Source organism: Crocuta crocuta, unplaced genomic scaffold (assembly GCF_008692635.1).
Source record: "Crocuta crocuta isolate KB4526 unplaced genomic scaffold, BGI_CrCroc_1.0 scaffold84, whole genome shotgun sequence".
Lineage (NCBI taxonomy): Eukaryota > Metazoa > Chordata > Mammalia > Carnivora > Hyaenidae > Crocuta > Crocuta crocuta.
The window spans coordinates 8,010,435-8,023,170 of record NW_027530213.1 but is presented as its reverse complement, the minus strand read 5'-3'; the positions used below and the strand labels follow the sequence as shown (position 1 = coordinate 8,023,170).

At 42.0% G+C, this 12,736-nt stretch overlaps 1 protein-coding gene across 1 annotated transcript; it reads right to left on the bottom strand.

Annotated features, from left to right (window-relative positions):
• Positions 1-812: 812 nt before the first annotated feature.
• MIS18A (MIS18 kinetochore protein A) lies at positions 813-12,716 on the bottom strand. The gene is made up of 5 exons (XM_077765424.1): positions 12,371-12,716; positions 9,940-10,006; positions 5,242-5,364; positions 2,412-2,508; positions 813-1,616 (listed from the first exon to the last, which is right to left on the bottom strand). Exons 1-5 carry the CDS (start codon positions 12,705-12,707, stop codon positions 1,536-1,538), a joined length of 705 nt encoding a protein of 234 aa, XP_077621550.1. The 5' UTR covers positions 12,708-12,716; the 3' UTR covers positions 813-1,535.
• Positions 12,717-12,736: the final 20 nt, after the last annotated feature.

Genomic DNA, 12,736 nt, shown 5'->3' with positions numbered 1-12,736 from the left:
CTGGAGGACTGAACTGGAGATGCAGCTCCGGGGATGGCCAGTCAAAGGCAAACACGAGAGGCGGCCCAAGGCACTTGAGCCAGGCCCCTCTCGGGATCCCCGACAGGAGCTGCGCTGTGGAGACCGGAAATGAGTTTTCTTCAGTCAAATTAGTGCTTTTCAGGATGCTTGGCTCAGCCTGCCCCGTACGAGCAGGACTGAGGAATCAGGGGGCCGAACACCGGCCTGGGGCACAGCCCCGAAAATGACTGTGGGAGTACTGTTAGCGGCGCGACCAGAGTGTGGCTGAATCCTGCTGTTAAGATCTTCTCCCCTGCTCCGAATGTGCCCCTGAAGCACCTGAGGGGACAGACGCCCGGGACTGCAATGGGCTCGCTCAGGAGAGAGGACTGGCTTGGCCCGGCGGGTGCACGGGGTGCTTTCTCTCCACCACATTCCACCCTCGAGGCCTCACTGATGTCTGGTCATTTGAGGCTATGGCCAAGCTATCCAAAATCACTCAGTAACTTGAAATGATTCCGGTGATCTGACTTAGGACCTTTTGTTAGAACACCTTTGAGTATTCTCTGAAAGGATTAGGGAACTTTGGAGCAGAAACCGAGCAGAGTCACTCCTGCATTCTGAGTACCAATGTAATGTGGCTCGTCTGCACCCAAAAACAGAAAGGGGCCTGGAGAAATCTGGGGTCACCCTCACAGTCCCGAGCAGCCTTCCACAGGGCTACAACCGGTAAACGTGTACAAGTCACCGCGTCAGGATTTCTGAGTTCAGTTAAATACCACTATTCAGTTTTGTAAACATCAATCTTAAAATCCTTTGTTTTAATCTTTATTCTCTGATTTTAAAAATAGCACATATAAGCCCCAAATTATAGGAAACAGAGGACCCCCCAGAATCCCACCCTCAGAGATGACTGACTACTGTTCCCTTTGGTGGCCATTATTCCAGACCTGTTCTGGTGGACGGCAGTAAACAGAAGGATCAAGTGGAATCTACTACCCCTCGAACATACGCTCTTCTGCTTGCCTGCAAGTGTTCAAACAGTTCTGAGAAATAATTCACCTGACCAGTTTCTTCAGAGAGCTTTATGCATTCATTTTCAAAGACTCACTCACACAGCGGGTGGGAAAAACCTCTAAGATTTTCTTGCCATTCAATATTAAACCTCTCTCAAAGTATCCAAGGTGAATAATTTTTTTTATTCATTTAAAAAGGAGATGAACAATAATGAAACTGATACAAAGGAGAAAACAGTTCAGAGAAAGCATAGCAGTTTCTTATCAAAATAAAAACTCCAAAATCCTAATTTCAACAAGTATCATAAAACGGCTTTAAATCTCGACTTTGGGAAACAACCATTTGTTTACCACTGAATATATCCTAAAAGTGATGCTACAATCCTTCTCGTCTGATCGATACAAGAGGACATGGCCACTGTGAAATCTTTCCATTCTGAGCAAAACCAGACGACTAACATGGCTACATACGGAAGCGTCCACCCGCACGGAGTGCGGAACCGGCACGTGGAGGGCGGGTCAGCTTTTGCAGCTGGTGAAGGACAACTTTGATTCAACCTCCCACAGCTTTGCTCGTAATGCTTTCAAAACATCTTCCATCTATCGAATTGAATAAATATTTTAAAATACACATACGATCATGGTTAAAAAATCACACGATTAAATTATTAAAATTTGAATCTAATAAAATGTATGAGTATGTTTTGCATCACATATATTCAGGATTTAATGAAGCTATTTAGAGCCATAAACTAAATTTTATATAAATAAGGCATCATTGTATTAACAGCAATTCTCAGTCTCTGACCTGGAGTTCTTTTATTCACACATCAGAATCTTGCCTATCTGGCCAGGAGATATTAACGTTCAAAAATCGGGTTGTTAGGGTGCCTGTGTGGCTCAGTTGGTTGAGGTCTGACTCTTGATTTTCAGCTCAAGTCATGATCTCACAGTTCGTGGGATCAAGCCCTATTGGGATTCTCTCTCTCTCTGCCTCCCTTCCCACTCATGCTCACTCTCGCACTTTTTCTCCCTCTCAAATAATAAATAAATAGCTTTTAAAAACCAGGTTGTTTATACGATGAGAATTGAATCAAATGAAATACAGTTTACTAGTTTTAGATTATACACTGGTTTGACTGAGGCATGAAATGACTTACTATTTTTTTTGGATAAAGCTTTAGCTTAAATTGTAGTTTGGCTACCCCCAAAAACTCAATTTTACTAATAACCAAAATAAAATAATCACTCTCTTACCGTGAAAGTATTAAGATCAAAACAGATGCCATTGTGAGGCGTATTTGTGGAGGAGCCCTTGTTCACTAAGGAGCCCTTGTTTGTATGAACATGGGAAGCTATTCATACAAAGATATACAGAGTACAGAACAAAATTACCTGCTTTAGAGACTTTTCCATTTCAACTCTGCTTTCAAGATTAAAAAGTTCTTTATCTTCTGACACAATTTGCTTTTCCGAGGACCCTAAAATATAACTGAAGTACAGTGCAAGTACAAGGTTAAAATATGAAAAGGAGGCAAATATTAAATTCATATTACTTAATAATATTAAAACTCTAAGTATATTACACTGTGTATTTGTAGGAAGTTGTACTACAGAAAATCCTATTTTCTCCGTAACAGCTTTGTCTGGGTATTCCTACATATTTTCCAATAGTCTAAGTACTTCATTACTGGAACAAGCTTGCTCTTTTGTTAGCTGGGTGCAAAAACATTAACAATCACAGCTCAAAATTCTATGATTAAAAAATGTGAAAAGATCCTGAGGAAGCCAGTTTTTTTGCTTTCTATAACTTTTGGGGAACATGTATACTTTCAAACTGGACTTGTAGTAAATAACCTATGGAGTCAATTCTGGTCACCCCAATGTGGTGACTTCAGCAGTAATTGTCTGACTTCTGTTGCACCCAGCTCTCGGGGCTGGGAGATGCTGCGGTGGAGAAAATATGTGGTAGAAAAACTGGCCTGGGAAGGAGGAAGACAGGCCCAGGGCTGGTAGCCCAAGAGATCTGAACAGCAAACAAGAAGGTGCTAGGATTTCTCCCAAGAAAATGTGATAAATCTGCATTTCTTTCGAAGTCTTTTATCACATGTAGTAACTCTGGTGTGTCACTTCTTTTGTCAAATAAGAATGACCTTCTCATGGAAACCTTATGGTTATATTTCTGAAAAAGGCACGGGAGACAAAATTGTAGTAGACAATTGACATCCCATTTAGGAAAGAAAAATGAGACGAAGTGGGAAATGAAGTGGCATTAAGTAATTTCCAAAACTGTAAACAGGGGCGCCTGGCAGCCTCAGTGGGTGGAGCGTGTGACTCTTGATCTCAGGATCATGAGTTCAAGCCCCGCGTTGGGTATATAGATTAGTTAAAAATAAAATCTTAAAAAACCAAAACTGTAAATAACCACTTCTAAAACCAAGCAGTTTTCTTGGCATTAAAATTCCACCCCAAGAGGTAACTGTTACCCTAAATTCAACTGTTCCGGAAAAACGCAATTCTAATACTCTAATCCCCTGTGGCAGAGTCTTCCACATCTCCTTTTACACAGATACGTGCCACTTTTGAAAGTTTTGTACCAAGCCGGCCAAGCTGAGGTTTCGTGTCCTTTCTCACTTGTCCTCTCCCTCACTTAATTTTCACACATCTTAGTAAAATGCTCATGGAGATTAAAGGAGCATCTGTTTGGGCTGGGTCTTCTATTCATATCTTAAAACCAAAACAGGTCTGCTACCTCTCCAGACAGGCCTCCCTGCTTACAACAGTGAACAGCACTTGTTCATCATTCTTTGCGTAAGGGCTGTAAGGAGTCTGCGGAGCTTAAAATTTTGATCTAAATGTGTCAAGTTTCAAGCAAGTTGGCAGACTGTAGTCATCAAAGAATTATTTGATGAGAAATCACAATTATAATAAAAACAATACTGTTACAAATCTTTTGAAGAGAAAAGCTGAGGAATTCAACAAAAGTGACAAAATACCTCAAGTAGTGAAAGCATAAGCACTTTCATTCCTTCTGAAATATTTCTTCTCTCCTGATATATAAGATATTTAGGCATCTTTAAAGTCTTGAGGATTACATCTTTTCCAGGATAAGTGAAAATACCCTGGAGTTAGAGTTATTTAATTTTGTGTTCCCTATTAAAAAAGGCCAATTATGGGACACCTGGTAGCTCAGTTGGTTAAGTGTCTGACTTCAGCTCAGGTCATGATCTTGTGGTTCGTGAGTTCAAGCCCCATATCAGGCTCTGTGCTGACAGCTCAGAGCCTGGAGCCTGCTTCAGATTCTGTGTCTCCCTCTCTCTTGCCCCTCCCCTGCTCACACTCTATCAAAAATAAACAAACATTTTTTAAAAAGGCTAATTAGAAGGCCATTAAGATCTCTGTAATTCTTTAACTGACACCTGTCATCAGCCTCCAATTTGCCTTGTTTCCAAATGTTTACTTTTTAGAAATTTTGAAGAAAGAAGGCACTTCCTTGCATCCCTCAGAAAAAGCAGACAATTCTGCACTAGACTCAAGAAAAGAGTGGCACTGGGGTGCCTCGGGGGCTCAGTCAGTTAACCATTTGACTTTGGCTCAGGTCATGATCTCACAGTCCATGGGTTTAAGCCCTTCATCGGGCTCTGTGCTGACAGCTCAGAGCCTGGAGCCTGCTTTGGATTCTGTGTCTCCCTCTCTCTCTGCCCCTCCCTCACTTGCTGCTGTCTCTCTCTCTCTTAAAATAAAGATATTAAAACAATTATTTTTTTAAAAAAAGAAGAAGAAAAAAAAAGAATAGTTGAACTTTGTATTTCTGTTTTTCCAGAACACCAAAGGGACTTCTTTCCTAACCAGTTTTGAAATTCCTAATTCTTCATGATATTCTAGGAATATCTAGGAATTCTTCATGATACTCTAAAAAAACGGGAAAAATAAAATGGACAACACATACCGCTTAAAAACTTTTTAAGGAAAAACTGGACAAACTTTTACTCTGAAAAATGTTCCTGCAGTGCTTTCTCATTATAATTGAGAATGTCTGATTTTCCCATACAAAATATATCAGGACAAAACAAAAACATCATTGGCTTTTTGTCAGAAATTATTACTTGAAAATATATTTTAACCAGTGTTGATTTCGTTCTGATGTTTTTATACCAAGACCAATTTTTCTAGAGAAAACCCTGAGGAATCACTTATGAGACAACCATTTATTTATCAAGCTTACCTTTCAATGGCTTCAACCCTGAGGCAAAACAAGTCTCTCTTGTAGTCGAGGCTCCTGGGTGTGCACCTGTAGATGTGGCCAAGGCTGAGCGAGCACCCGGAGCAGCGCAGGGCCTCCAGAACGCTGCAACAGCGAGAGGCCAGGCCTTCAGCAACAGCACAACCCGTGGTAACAGAGACCCCACCGTTAAAATCCAGAAACACTTCCCATCTACGTGGCTAAAAAATGTTATTCCAACCCTATAAGTCATATGTATAAAGAAGGAAGGAAATGATAGTAAAATATGTTAGAATTGTGGACAGTCGCCTCCAGGCTGCAGTGACTTAAGCACCTAGTGACATGGGGCACAGAGAAAAGTGACGACAGGGTATGATGTGGTGTTTTTCTAGAACGGAAATGCCTCAATCTGGTATTAAGAAAAACTATCTAAAACTTGAAAATAAGGCAAGGATTCCACAGGCCCTTTCAATGTCATATTGCCCACCAAGCCCACCGAGAATCATTTATGCTCTGGGGCGGGGGCAGACATATTTTTCTGTAATGATGCAGGGAACAAATATTTCAGGTTTGGAGGCCATATGGTGTCTGCTGCAGTGACTCGTCCCCACTGTGGTAGCACAGAAGCAGCCAGAGACAATACATAACTAGAGAGGCACTGTCTACAGTCCACTAAGAATATATTTACAAAGATAAGAGCCTGCTCGACCCCCGGGCCACACTTTGCTCTACTTGAAAGGTAACATTGGTTGCTTACTACTGATTAGGGCCCAGACTCTCTACAGTTAGATGATGACTTACAGAAAGAAGATTAATAAGATTAACAATTTGTAACATCACAAATAATTTCAGTCCGCTAGAGACGCAAATGTCCTCTGCTAGTAGAAAAGATAACCTCAAAAGCTGAGACCTTGTTGTCCTGGAGGACATGAGCTAGATTTGTTCTACAGAGAGTTCTCTAAACCAGCATTGCCATGTTCTGATTCCCTCAGCAATGAGTGAAATAAATCTTAGACACGTGCTCATCATGTATCTGTCAGAGTCGCTCTTTATTAATCAGACTTTGACCTAACTAGTTCTCTTCTACCCACTATAGATAAGTTCCACAAATATTTTACTTAATGATCCAAGTTCTCCACATAATTTTTCCTTCATTCTAGTTATTTCTCAACTCTGGCTCTACATATTTGAATATAATTTCCCCCACCAACGTAATTCATGTTTTTTTTAAGTCTTAGAATCTAGGGGCGCTTGGGTGGCTTAGTCGGTTAAGCATCTGGCTCTTGATTTCGGCTCAGGTCATGGCATGGTTCATGGATTCAAGCCCTATGTCAGGCTCCATGCTGACAATGCAGGGCTTGTTTGAGATTCTCCTTCTCTCTACCCCGCCCCTGCTTGCTCGCTCTCCCTCAAAATTAATAAATACATTTTTAAAAACTTAGAATCCAGTCACCCAAATGCCTTGTCAAACTGACCTACCCAAATTTGCCATGCTATAGGTATCTATACTAAAATTACAGCCCCTACGCATAGCAAATTGATAACTGAAGACTTAAATCTAGTGATGATCATCATATAATATACATCACAAAAGACAGCTATTATTTCAAAAGAATTATGTCATTCCTATTGGTATTAAGCCTCTCATAATAACTAGCTATTCCTGTCATCAAAAAAATGGAGCCAACAAGACTCAAATAATCTATTAGACTGCATTATTGTTTACCTATAGACACTGAGAGACTTTTTTAACTACTGGAGCTCCATATGGAAGAAAGAACAAAATGGATCACTGCCCAATAAATTATAAGTTCTCACTGGTATTATAATTNTGTTTATATTTTTTTACTTTATATTTTAATATATTTTATATATTTTTGATATTTTAATATTTTATATTTCTATTCATTTTATATCTGATATTTCTCCATAAAGCCCAGGAAGGACCCTATCTATGCTACCAAGAGGGAACAGGAAAATGTCCGTACTACATACCAAACCTCATCATCTTTATGAAGCTGCCACACACAATTACCAAGACTGTGAATTACCATATGATGCAGGTGTAATCAGCCAGGAAAGGATACTTAAATAAACTTAAAATACAAAACACACTGATCAATGGATTACAGTGTTTTATCCCAAATTATCAAAATCAAAGTAATCACCACTGAAGAACACACGCAAACCCACTCCCTTCCCAAGTGATCCTGACACTCCCTTCCCGAGTGATCCTGAGAAGCAATGAAGAGACAGTAGCTACAATCACTACAACGTCCTTCTGCTCTCACAGCCGGCAAGGACTTGGCCAGAGCTTACCCTTAACTTTGAATAACAACACTGAGAAACCACTACCAGAAATCACAGGATGATTTTCGACAAGGAAGGAGTTAGCATGTAAGAGCCTTAGCAAGTGACAGCGCAGACATAGGAAACAGCACTCCTATGTTAACGACGTGTTTCTAAAACCCACAAGTGCTCTCGATGACCAGCTGCGGAACGACTCGAGCAGCTCTTCAGTAGGACAGGCCTATCAAAACCATACGAACACTCTAAACCAATACGGTATTTCCCCAAGTGTGGAATAGGGGACCCTGGTGAAATTCAAGACAGTGTAATGCGGCATGAATGACTGGTCCAGATGACACAAGGCTCACAGAGTAAGAGTCAATTCCCCTTTAGTTCTCTATCCATCCCGATTATAAGAAGAAGAAAGTCTCAGTGTGGGGCTAGAAGTCTTGAACACGAATCTCATAGGAGCAAATCTTTCTAGAGTGAGAGAATAGAGACTTTGGGTTCAGAACCAGTAATACGACAGCATCCCTGCTAGAGTTTAGTAACATTCATTCGCATTGTAGTAAACGTCTAATTAATGGCAAATGATACATGTATGGCAATAATATGTTAGATTCCTTTTTAAATAAGTCTAAATAAAAATTCTGAGTCAATGTAATTAAAGATAGTAAGTACATGATAGCTGGTATAGAGACAGGGCAAAAATGGTGAAAGTGGCATCAAAGTAAGTAAAATTGGGGTCACCTGGGTGGCTCAGTCAGTTAGGCCTCGGACTATTGATCTCAGCTCAGGTCATGATCTCATGGCTTATGGGTTCAAGTCCTATGTTGGACTCTGCACTGCATAAGGAGACTGCTTGGGATTCTCTCCCTCTCCCTGCCCTTCCCCAACATGTATATGCACACACACACTCTCTCTATCAAAGCTGTATTTTTTTTTATGTTTATTTTTTTAATAGAGTGTGAGTGGGGGAGGGTGGGAAAGAGAGGGAGACCCAGAATCTGAAGCAGGCTCCAGGCTCCGAGCTGTCAGCACAGAACCTAACGTGGGGCTTGAACTCACGGACTATGAGATGACCTGAGCCAGTCAGATGCTTAACCGACTGAGCCACCCAGGCATCCCTCTCTCTCTCAAAATAAATGAATAAACTTTTTTTAAAAAAATAGTAAAACCAGGAAGGAGAGAAGAAAGAACACTTTCCAAGAAGGAAGGGGAGACACTAGCACCATGCTGGCTCTGAGCACTGCACAGGCCTGTGGCCTATCTCCCTGGACCTTACTTTCTTCATCTACAAACTGAAAAACGATCTAAGTCTGGCTTTTCCAAACTGAGGTCACATGCATGTCAGCAGCACCATTTCTGCCACATGCACATATTACCTGTGCAGCTATGAATGTATTTCTCCTTAAAAAGAGTAATCTTTTCATTGAAATACACTTTGAATAGGACACTCTAGCATTACTTTAAAAGGAAAAACCAGTATTTTTAAGTACATATTAAAAAACATACACGATTATTAATTTCTGTTGGGTGGTGTGTGTACCGCTACCGTTCATATACATCGGTAAGGCACACTCTGGGCAACAATGACATAGGCAGGGTCTCCCATTCAGTTCACTGAAGAGGCCGCTTGTAGCAGTGGGTGGCGGGGATGCCAAGGAGTGACTCCTTGAGCCCTCAGAGCAGGAGCACAGGGCCCGGGCTGGCCGGAGCCCCCTTGCTGGCTACCTGCGGCCTCACGCAGCTCATCTGTTTACCTCAACAGGCCACAGTACATGTGTATAAGTGTGATGCTAGCATTTTCCATGGGTGGCATGACATTAAAAAAAAAAAATAGGTAGCACTGGTCTAAGGCATCCTTTGGCTAAGATTTTATGATACAGATATTTTTTAAATTTTATTTTCAAATTGTTTTAGCACTAAGCCCAAAGACTCAAAAGAGACTGTCAGAATATGACTTTAGAAATTTAGAAACTCTTCCATTACAATATCTAAAAAGACCACCACTGATCAAGAATTAATATATTAAAGGGGCACCAGGGTGGCTCATTTGGCTAAGTGTCTGACTTCAGCTCAGGTCATCATCTCACAGTTTATGAGTTCAAGCCCCACATCAGGCTCTCTGCTGACAGCTTGGAGCCTGGAGCCTGCTTCAGATTCTGTGTCTCCTCCTCTCTCTGCCCCTCCCCTGCTCATGCTCTGTCTCTTTCTGTCTCTCAATAATAAATAAACATAAAAATTAAAAAAAAAAAACTAATGTATTAAAATCACTGATTCTACAGTGACCACCACAAAGAAACCCTTATCCCAACTAATCTTACTGGTAATGATCTTTTTAAAGATTTTTAACTGGAAAAAAACATTTTCTCGAATACACATATTCCAGTAGATAATACCCTTACTCACCAGCCATTTTCATTTTTGCGTTTGGACAGTATCTGTTCCTTATCCACAGAAACATTACAGGAAACACCTAGAACAAAGTAGCAATACTTGATTAGTGTGGTTTGTTATAATACACACACGAATATTTAGAAAACTTCTAATTCAATTTTATTTTAGAACTCAGAGAACTAAGAAAATTAAGAGCCCACAGTCACACAGACACACAAGGGTGGTTCAAAACAAAATGTACCTCTGTACATCTGGAAAAAAAGATGGCAGAATGAGAGTTATTTCTTTCTCCTCCGTGAAAACCACTGACATTAACAAGTAAAACTGGAGGGGAAAACTCAATTGCCAGTAAAACCAGGAACAACTAGGACTTCAATCACAGGTTACCAAGAATACCTGCAAGGTATAGTAAAACTGGGATCAAAACCAAGAAAAATGGGGGGCCTGGGTGGCTCAGTCGGTTAAGCGTCCAACTCTTGATTTCACCGCAGGTCATGATTTCAAGGTTTGTGGGATCAAGTCCCCGGCCCCCACATCCTGCATCAGCTCTGCACTGTCAGTGCTGACTCTCTCCCTCTTTCTGCCCCTCCCCCAATAGCATGTGCGCATGCACTCTCTCTCAAAATAAACATTTTTAAGATTTAGTCTAAAAATGAATAAAATAAAAGCAAGAAAGATGTTAAAAGCCAAACCATACATCCCCAGGGGTGAAATGCAGAGCTCTCAGGGACTTGGACAAAAACCTCTTATTTAGACCATGACCTGGATGGTGTCACCGCTGACCCCGGAAGCGGGAAACATTCCCAGAGGATCCAGGTCCAGGATACATTAAAGGAAGGGATGGGGGATGGAGGGAAATGAAGAAGAGACATCACACCTAAATGTCCAAACCAATTGGTTTCACCTCCTACAGTCTACCCGAACTGGGTAAATTCCACCTCCATCCACCAAGCTGCTCAAATCAGAACATAAGGTGTCATCCTTGATTCATCTCCTCAGCCCCCCATCGCCTGTATCCACTCCTGACAAGTCCCATCAATTCCACCTCACAAACCGCACTCCTGCTCCCAAACCATCACTGAGTCTTCTTGCCTAGATTGTTGCACTAGCTCCTACTGACCTCTCACTTCCACATTTACTCTTCCCTTAAGTGCTTCCTCCAAAAAAAAATCTGGGTCGTATCACTCCTTTGCTAAATAGATTAGAATATTCTAATATTCACTAGAATAGAATTCTATCTTATTCACTCACTAGAATAGATTCCAATTCTGAAGAGCAGCCTCCAAGGCCCTGAATTTTCTGACCCCTTCCTTCCCTTATTTTATTGCTTTCTTCCTCATTCTGCTCTTCAGTCACACTAGCCTCAGGGCCTTTGCACTGGCTGGTCCCTGCCTAGAAAAAGCGAAGAGCATGATCCCAGAATTGTACATGCAGTCAAGAGGACATTCACGTAAAAGAGAACAGAAAGGCATTTTCAACCACTCAGACTTGAAGTTTTCTTGGGGACTGGGGTAGGGGTGGGGAGGGACTACTGATGATGATTAATGAAATAAACAACTCAGAAATGAGAAAGCTATTAAGAAGCTTTCTTGTATTAATAAGTGTCCTGGAATTGAGAAACAAATCCATACAAACATTATATTAAGCCTCAATGACCATGCTATGGCTACAGAACAGAATATAAATGTTATAAACCTTGACAAAGGAAAAAAATAATTAAACTAACTCAAATTGAGGCAGGAGGAAATGGAAATTAATCCAAGAGTTCATTTCTTTATATTTCACGGCAGCAATGGTGAAAGGGGGGCAGGGAGTAAACTGAATTGTCTAAAACTGATAGTTTTTAAAATTTAAAAGCTGGGATAGAAAAAGTAAGTAACAGAAGGGGTTTTATACAAAACAAAAAAGCATGTGGCAAAAGATAGTTTTATCTTCTGTAAAAACAGAAACTACAAGTAAAATGATTTAACACCAAACATATTATTTCTTGCCTACTAAAAAAAAAAGAGATTCTCCTACTGTACCAAAAATCTCAACCCAAGTACATGCTGTTCCAGTGGAGGCAACTCTGGAAACAATCTAGACCCCGGTCAACAATGACAGATTATCTCCGCTAGAGAAATCACTTCAAGCGGCCCTTCCTAGCCGTTTTGAGCTCATGATACACATCAACTCACTTAATCCTCCTAACTACCCCATGTATGTATTATCCTCATTCAGTTGGTCATTTTTTACTGAGCAATGTTCACATGAGGCTGGATCAATCGCTGCTCTTCTGGGCTGGAGGACGCCAGCAAAGGACGGGTCAGTCGTGAGCCCAGGCTGCAGGAGTGATCCTGGGACAGCTCACNTCCCGGGCCCCCCAGGTGCCGCACGCCTGGAAAGAAGGCGGCCCCCAGCTTTCCCCGACCCCACCCCACTTCCACCCGGCGCGGCAACTGACAGCGCAGCAAGATGCAGTTGGTGTCCTCCTGGCTCGCCACCCAGCTCAAGGAGTCGCCCAGCGGCCGCCGGCACCCGGAGCACAGAAACACCAGCGGCCTGTCCTCCTCGGCCGGCTCCGCAGCCTCCTCGCGCCGCGTCCCCTCTGCACAGGCCACCGACGCGTCCCCGCTCAAGGAGTTCCACATGCTTGCCCACTTCTGCAGCAGCTGGTGACGGTCCGAGTCCTCCGAGAGCCGCCGGCCTAACAGAGAAGAGTCGCCCCACTTGCCCTTGTCGCCGCCACACGTACAGCTAGAAGAGCAACATTTACAACCGGGCAACCAAGCGCCCGCCATTTTCCCAAATGGCCCGCGCCGCGGAGCGC

Excerpts from the sequence above, each read along its gene's own strand:
- MIS18A (XM_077765424.1), bottom strand. The coding sequence starts at position 12,707 with ATGGCGGGCGCTTGGTTGCCCGGTTGTAAATGTTGCTCTTCTAGCTGT. Across the intron at positions 10,007-12,370 it reads CAACTGCATCTTGCTGCGCT|GTGTTTCCTGTAATGTTTCT; the intron begins GTCAGTTGCCGC and ends ACTTTGTTCTAG. Across the intron at positions 2,509-5,241 it reads AGGGTTGAAGCCATTGAAAG|TTATATTTTAGGGTCCTCGG; the intron begins GTAAGCTTGATA and ends ACTGTACTTCAG.